At 40.8% G+C, this 8,557-nt stretch overlaps 1 protein-coding gene across 1 annotated transcript in view; it reads right to left on the reverse strand.

Moving 5' to 3' along the window:
- LOC143034148 (tachykinin-like peptides receptor 99D) overlaps positions 1 to 8,309 on the reverse strand; it is a 74,907-nt gene extending 66,598 nt beyond the window's left edge. Inside the window, exons 1-2 of the mRNA XM_076200093.1 lie at positions 8,048 to 8,309; positions 5,294 to 5,444 (exon numbers count right to left, since the gene is read on the reverse strand). Of these exons, the coding sequence (XP_076056208.1) occupies positions 5,294 to 5,444; positions 8,048 to 8,229 (333 nt within the window). The 5' untranslated portion in view covers positions 8,230 to 8,309. The remainder of the gene's footprint in view (positions 1 to 5,293; positions 5,445 to 8,047) is intronic.
- Between the last annotated feature and the right edge of the window lie 248 nt (positions 8,310 to 8,557).

Consider the following 8,557-nt stretch of genomic DNA (forward strand, 5'->3'; position numbering starts at 1 on the left):
GAAACACCAACAGGTACATGTTGGAAGGACATTTCCTTTACCAAGCAAGAGGCTTTAGAACTAATTTAGCATCTTGGGGTTTCAGCTAACATGAATAAAGTCGCCTACAAATCGACTTTGAAACAGAGGATTAAAAGCACGGTTTCTTCGGTGCCTTTATTAGCCTACGACACAGACAATGACGGGCGACGCGCATCATATTTGGGGAAACGCGTTGGTAGGTTCGATTGAAATAATAAATCTCGTAATTTGCAGCTGAAAGCAACACAGCCTCATTCAAAAACAAAGAATTAGTGCTCTAGACAATCGTTTAACGATCATCATTGTGTCATGAACGATCATCGTTGAGCGATAATCGCACCGAGAAAAACGTACCTTTAAGAGGCAGCTACAGCTTCATTGGGTATCTTGTCGGCTGGAGTTCGTTTGAATAGTCCAGAAACAGAGGGGCATCCCCGCCAATTTTACTGGTTTCGTGTTAATCATGGATACATACATACATACATACATACATATATATATATATATATATATATATATATATATATATATATATGTATATATATATAATATATATATGTATATATACATATATGCAGACAAACCAGGTATATAGTATCACGCGTTCAAGTGATTTCTTCTGCATATACATATATATATATATATATATATATATATATATATACATATATATATATAGAGAGAGAGAGAGAGAGAGAGAGATGCGACTTACGCCTTTTACGATCCGTGTTTATTTCGAAGCCAGTAAATCTGGCGGGGATGCCCCTCTGTTTCTGAATGCCTCGTATGTAGTACTTCGCAAGTGTTCCGTCCACACGAATGACGTGGCTGTGCCATCTTAGCTGTATTCTCTTAATGAATATAAGTGCAGGTTCTACAACCAACTTTTCAGGTGCGTCATCATTCCTTGGTCTGTCTCCTTGAATCACTTAATTACTCAGTTCCCCTTCCCTCGTTTCTGTCGCTCGCACTTTACTATTCAGTTGTGTTGTGAGCACCCAGCTCTTACAACCATGTATCGTTTGTGATCTTAGGACAGTTTTCTAAATCATTATTCTAACTGGCAGATATGTGTCGGTCTGCCAGCAGAGGATATATTAGCCCTATGTGCTTATTCGATTGTTTATGTCTATTTCTATATTGCATTCTTTATCTACCGTTACATTTTGAAACGATCTACAGCGCCATTCAATCTCAACTCTCTTTTATCTCTGCAAAGTTACCACCATAACTTGGGTCTTTCTCTGATTTATTTTCATACTCGTGTCCACCAAGTTATAAAGTTCTTCAACTTTTCTTATAAGTACTGCTTATCTTATCTTCATAATTATCTTCTTGATATATTGGTCTATTTATATGTGTGTGTGTGAAGAGGAGAGCGGAGTTGGAATGGGAGTTGAGAGATAGGGTTGATGAAAAAGTATTCGGAAGGCTCGGACACATAGAAGGAATGAGTGAAGAAAGATTAGTAAAAAAGGTGAGGAAGGCAGAGGTGAAAGGAGTGAACATGAGGGGGCGACCAAGGATGAGATAAATGGATGGGGTAACAGGGGCATTGGGAAAGAGGGAAACGTCTGTTGAGGAGGGAAGGGAGAAAACAGAAGATAGGGGTGAGTGGAGAAGGGTTGTGTATGGATGATGCTGTGATGCATAGAAGGGAGTGGGTGGGAGATGGGGGGTTCAGGGAGTATGTGTTAATAATATTTTGACGCAGCCCAAAGGGATTTTTCCCCGTCTTCCGTTTTTCTGCATTAAGGAACGGAGAGTGGGGGGGAAGTCACCAATTAAACGAAGCAGCCTTGCTGTGGATGTGCTGTGTCTTGATACATTGTTTCTGACCCAGGGCAGTAGGTAAGATGCAGGAATGACCCCTCATCCAGGAGGAGTAAAAAAAAAAAAAAAAATTGGGAAGGAGGGGTGGTGAATGGGAGTGGAGTATGTGGGGAGGAAATGAGTGGGAGTAGATTTATACCTTTGACTTTGGCTACCTCCCTTGTAAGGGGGAAAACCGTTGGTATATGTATGTATGTATGTATGTATGTATGTATGTATATATATATATATATATATATACTAGAGAGAAATATAGTAGTGCATTTATAAATCATACAGAGAACCTACTGTTAGAGTAAAAGAAAAAAATTGATAGAACGATAACTTCTATATTTCGGCTGCCAACTGCAGCCCTCTTCAGGAAAGTCCAATATAAGCGAAGTGGTTAGAGAAACATACCCATCCATCACCAGGGGGAGAGGGGGTGGATATAAAAGGAACTGGGACACCCTACATGACATGCGCAGGGTCAGAAGAAAGATAATTATTGCTGACAAGGAGAATCACCGCTAAACGTGAAGTAATGTCCGGAGACCATTACCCTTCGGAGGAGTTAAAATTGGGACAAACTTTGATAAGGCCAAACTAGTGTTCAAGTCCAGTTATGGTTTCAAGAAGATAATTGAAGCCACCTTCATCGCTGGTCTTGCATTCGCTTGGATGTGCGTTCAAGTCCCGCGCTCTTCTCCGATTCCCAGCTGTGAATGCTACCTGCCCCTACAGTCCAAGCGCATAATAGGGTAAAGGTGACGGCTTCGGCCGCAGCTACTTAGCGCCTCCTGGCGTAGGTTCGACACCTTCCTTCAACGATATCTTCCTATTCGGAGAAGAATACCCCCTTTTCACCTTCAATGGTTCTTCCATTAAGTTATCTATTTCTATAATTAGTCGCAATGCTATATATATCAATTTCTTGGATTTTCGTATGTCTTATTTGCCTTTATCACCAATATTCTCTCATTACTGTTTTATTGCTTCTTTTTTTCTGCCTTCTGTGTTATTTCTTTTCATCAGTGCATGCTGCTTCTGTAATTGTTCCTTCTATTTCATTATTCTCTCGTTGATGAACAATATCTTTTCTACTCTGTCGTCTCCCGGCCCGGTATAAATGCCACTTAATATTCATCATCTTGACCTACCCCTTTTGTATATCAACTGATGGTTATCAATGATAAGTTTAGATTGAAGTTACACAATCCTTGTTTCGCAATCACACAGCATATCGATTCCACGATTCTTCATCATCATCACGGTCTCCTCCTCCTCCTCCTCCTCCTCCTCCTCCTCCTCCTTTCCATTCAAAGTGTCAAGGTGGCGGGACACTAGCCTAGCATGCTACTTGCTTTTGTCTAGACTTCCGTAAGAACATCTCAACAATGTGTCTAACATTCGTATTCTAGGTTTAACTTATTTTAGTTCGTCACTCAGCTTCTCACTTTTTTTACGCAAGAGTAATTTAATATTTACAAGTTTAAAAAACAAAAGGATCGTAACCGAAGTAAATTTTTACGCAAATGAAGTAGGAAAAGCAGATAGCATGCTAGCGGGAACTGCCTAGTGTGCCGCCAACTTTAATCGATCCCAATCTAATATCCTCCAGTTGTCAATTTCCAGTGGGGAGTTGTAGCCGTTAGGTCAATCCGATCCGGGACGCCATTTGTGTTTATTGAGCAAATTACACTGCATCCCCTTCCCGGCTCATATACGAACATGAGAACACAAGAATGGAGGTTGCAAGAGACCATAAGGCCTATATTAGGGAGTTCCATGTCCCTTACCATCTGTCATACTTATTCATAAAGTTATTTCACCTTCTCTTAAAGCAACCAATTGTTTCAGCGCTCAGTAGATCAGTGGTTCCTAACCTGTGGGGAATTCCCCACTGGTGGGGAATGGCGGAGTTGCCAAGTGGGGAATGACCGGTCGGACAGAAGAACCACTGTCTTTTTTTTTTTTTTTTTTTAATCGATGTGTTTTTGTTTCTTTTTGTTTGTTTCTGGTGTCTTCTTGTCACATTTCGTGAATTTGTTTCCACCCACAAATAATCGATAGTGCTTCAAAATTTAATACATTACATCCAAATGTTGACTTACTTGGCTCACTAAAAAGTGGGGAATTGGAGAAAAAAGGTTAAGAACCCCTGCACTAGATAGTTACTAAATCTATTCCATTCGTTAACCACTCTATTGGTAAACCGGTTCTTGGTTATTTCCTTCACGGTACACAGCACTGATCATACCACAATATGTCTTCTGACAAGCAGAAGCAAACAAACTAATGAACATGAATGGGTCATAAGAGTAACTCACTGGTTTCACTTCCGGCCAAAACACGACGAGATTGTGCTCCCCCTCATCACATCAAAGCTCACAACCTTCCCATTTGGGTTTCGTAGGTCGGTAAGACAAAGCACAGGGGAGAGCTCTGGAGTTTAATCCCCAATGTTTCGGTTTGACACTTTTATCCAAGGAGAGATCAAAGGATTCCAGCTTTCACCTGTGTTTATTCTTGCCGCTATATGAGAGCTACTTGTCAAAAGAGGATTTTTATATAGAGACATAGTAATTGCTAATTATGTCGTGGTACAAACCAGGCTTATATACAATAACATTAGTGTAGAGACACTACACGATGACATATATAAACAATGTATTTTACAACATATTGCAAACTATCATATCAAAGTAAATCATTCATTGCAGACTTCCACACTGTATGGACAAGAACCCCCCACGCCAGGGCTACATCTTGTTCTCTAAATAAAAACAAAAGAACATAAGTAAGAATGGAGGAGACTACAAGATACCATAACCTCTACACTAGGCAGTTCCATGTCCATTAACACCTTTTATCCCTGTTCATGAAGTTATCTAATCTTCTCTTAAAACAACAAATTGTTTACCTGCTCACTCCGTGGTTGTTAAGTTTATTCCATTCGTTAACTACTCTGTTGGTAAACCAGTTCTTGTCTCTCTCTTAAAACTAAATTTGTCCAATTTACATCCATTACTACGAGTCCTGCCCTGTTGTCTTAAATGTGATTACCTTGCCTGCATCATCTTTGTTAAAGCCCTTGAACTATTTGAATACCTCTATTATAGACACGGTAAAGGAAACATGGACTGGAGGTGAAGCTTCTATTCCTGACGTTTCGCCTATCGACTTTCTCAAAGGAATTCCTTTGAGAAAGTCGATAGACGAAACGTCAGGAATAGAAGCTTCACCTCCAGTCCATGTTTCCTTTACCGTGTCTATACAACTTGTTCACATAGATATACCTGTATTAGTGTTAGTTTAGGATAGACACAGTATTTCTTTAATCCCTATCCTTAAAACTACCTAATAAATCAACCAACTGTTTCCTCGCTATATACATGGTTACTAGGTCTATTCCATTCGTTAACCAGGAAGAGAGGGGAATCATTCTTCGCCACCATACCTTTCGTTTGCTCCTGATGGTCTCGATATGCCGCGGGGTCCTCTCCCCTATGCTTTGGCTGCCCCACAGCGCGGCGCCCATCCGGGAATAGGTGAAACCCATGCCCACCACGGGCAGGATATAGGTCAGTACCATAAGCACCACTGTGTGTCTGTATGGGAAGTAAAACAAAAGGAGTAGATTCAATATCATATTGCATTTGTAATACTTATAATTGTTGGGATTGAATTTCATAAACTGGAAATCCGCAGCTCCATAGTAACCGACAACGGTCCTTCGGCGCTCCCATCAATCTCTCTAGGGAGAAAAGGTGGATTATTATTATTAATTGCGTTGCATTAATGTGTATGTGTTTCTTTGTCATCAGTTGGTAGGATCAAGGGAAGGGAAGGAGAGCAGTCGCCGGTTGTCTTCCATGTAATAAAGTAAAGATAGTAAGAATTGACTGAGTTCTAATCCTCAGGTTTGTAACGTCAGATAGACATTAAGGTACATTTTGCTCGATGCAATTATTAGTCTACTACCACAGCCAGTGGCGAGTGACGCGCATCCTATTACCTGGCATCCTATTTGGGTAAACGCGTTGGTTTTAAGTTCGGTTAAAATGATCAGCTTCGTACTTTGCAGCTCGAAGTAAAACTGCCCCATTAAAAAGAAGAATACAATCATACTCTAGACAATCGTTTGATGATCATCATTGAGCCATGAACGATCATCGTTGAGCGATAATCGCAACGAGCAAAACGTACATTCAGGGTGTTTGTGAGATCTGAGGAGGGGCTATGTGGGCACGATTCCCTTAGACGTCTATTGAATTTGTCGCGATAGAAATATATAATTGCGTTAGTGGACCGTATAACAGGACGCATACCTCGAATGTCCTGGGAAGTTACGAGAATTTTATTTATACAGTTGACTTAAGTTTGAATAAAATATAGAATAATTAGCACACCTAGATTTTTTAATACAACACTTGCCAACCGCCACTTGTGCGGACGTTTGGGCCGAGGACATCAATACACTTCGGGAATTGGTGGTGTTTTATGTCCTGGGCCATTTCCCGAAGTGGGTTTATATCCTGGGCTCCAAACGTCTGCACAAGTGGCGATTGGTGAGTGTTGAATTAAGATACCTAGGTGTAGTGCATTATCATAGCTATAACCTACGAACGTGAACACTTGAAAAGTGGCAAAGGCGATAGAGAAAAAGCTTAGGAATGCACAGAAAGCAATGTATGAAATAATGTGAGAAGTAACACCGAGGCATAGGAAGAGGATAAATCAGGTAAGATAGCAGACATGAGAACATAATAACATACAGGTGGAGGAGACTGCAAAAGACTATGAGACCTACACTAAGCAGTTCCATGTTCCATCCCTACTCATAAAGTTGTCTCATCTTCTCTTAAAACAACCAATTGTTTCAGCGCTCACTACATGGTTACTAAGTCTATTTCGCTCATTAACAATGAGAACATAAGAATGGAGGAGACTGCAAGAGACCATAAGGCCTACACTAGGCAGTTCCATTTCCCTCACCACCTTTCATCCCTATCCATAACGTTATCTTATCTTTTCTTAAAACAGCCAATTGTTTCATCACCCATTACACTGTGAAATATACTGTCGAGTCAATAAAAGAGAAGAAATGGAATTAAGCAGAGAAGGTAATCAAAAAGAAGGGTGGAAGATGGAGTAAGTGTGTTACTTACTGGACGCCACAAGGCGGGAAGCGTGGAAGAGGGAGTCCTGACAGAGGATGGAGACACGAGACAGAGGAATTTGCAAGAGCAACGCGACAGAAATAAGTGAAATCGTCCGCCTCATGGGAGAGGCTGAGTCTCTTTTCAACACTGGACACCAAGCGTCCCATTAATCTGATTTGAGTTGATTTGTTTTGATTTGAAATTACATGAAAATCATAATGCGAACGGAATATGAATGCATTTTCCTCATACTGAATTATTTCAACACTGAATTTAGAATATTCTTTGTGTTGGAAAGTCATTGATTCCCAATCATTCACACCCTTTCCAAAGTCGAAATGTGATGAACAGTGATCCGAAATATTCAGCCCTGTTTATGATGTATTCGGAGGCTGTAAGGGGAAGCATATGAGGAAAATGTGTTTATAGAATTTAGAGTGAATATTATGATGGCATCCAACCTATCAGCATATGTATCATGTGATTATGGTAATACGGTTTCACGTTTTGAATTCCCTTCTATCAGTAGACCAGAACGGTCCCCCTTACAGAGGATTTTGTGGCGTGGAATTTAATGTTCCATGCCCTTGGTCCAACTCGCTGGCGGTGGCGTTTGAACTGCCGTCACCTCGACCTCCGCCGCAAGTAGCGACGCTCTAATCCACTCGACCAGTGAGTATTCGTGTGAATCATACAATAAGTTACGATTCTTGAGAGTACGACAAAACACTACTACATTTTGAATACCCTAACCGCAACAAAAATATATAATATTTTTTATTCTGAAACTTATTTTGAGAAATAGTTGGAACATTAGTCAAATAATAGTTGGGATAATAATAAGTAAAATAAAATAAAAAACAGTGTAACAGATTATGAAAACCAACTTTAATGTATTCAAAATACCGAACCTAGAATCTGATTGAACAGAGAGAAAAATAAATTGAAATTATTAAGAAAACAATAATATGAAAGTAGTTCGAACACCCATCACTCTTATTTACAACCACACGATGGAGATTATTGACATTTGATAATGATCTACTTACACATGCTCAAACTGACTCTCCCCCGGGTCGCCGTCCGGCCAGGATCCGTAGCAGACGACACGAACGCCTCCATGCGGTGTGGGCACAGGCTCAGTCGTGAAGAAGAGGAAGTTGGGGATGGACACCGAGAAGGACACGATCCAGATCCAGGCCACGATGAGGATGGTTGTCTTGCGACCCATTCGCGGTCGAAGCGGGTGCAGGATGGCCACATACCTGGGTGATGAGAACCAGAGGAAAAGTTAGAAATCTTGGCTGTAGCACATCGTCATCATCATCATCATCCATTGGGGGCATATGTCAGGGAGCGCATCGCTTCTCTCACGCGTCGGAGCCAGTCTCCATGGTCTCTCCGAGCTACCCTTCCCACTCCAAACAAATCTCGACAGGTAGCACGTTGCACATAATACAGGTCTACAAACTAAACGAACTACAAAGGTAATTTCTTGTCCATCTGCTTCAGAGATTTTCGACCAGGGGAAAAAACTATACCTGAAAACTTAGGATAGA

This window comes from Oratosquilla oratoria, chromosome 17 (assembly GCF_046742065.1).
Source record: "Oratosquilla oratoria isolate Oo_2021 chromosome 17, ASM4674206v1, whole genome shotgun sequence".
Taxonomy (NCBI): domain Eukaryota; kingdom Metazoa; phylum Arthropoda; class Malacostraca; order Stomatopoda; family Squillidae; genus Oratosquilla; species Oratosquilla oratoria.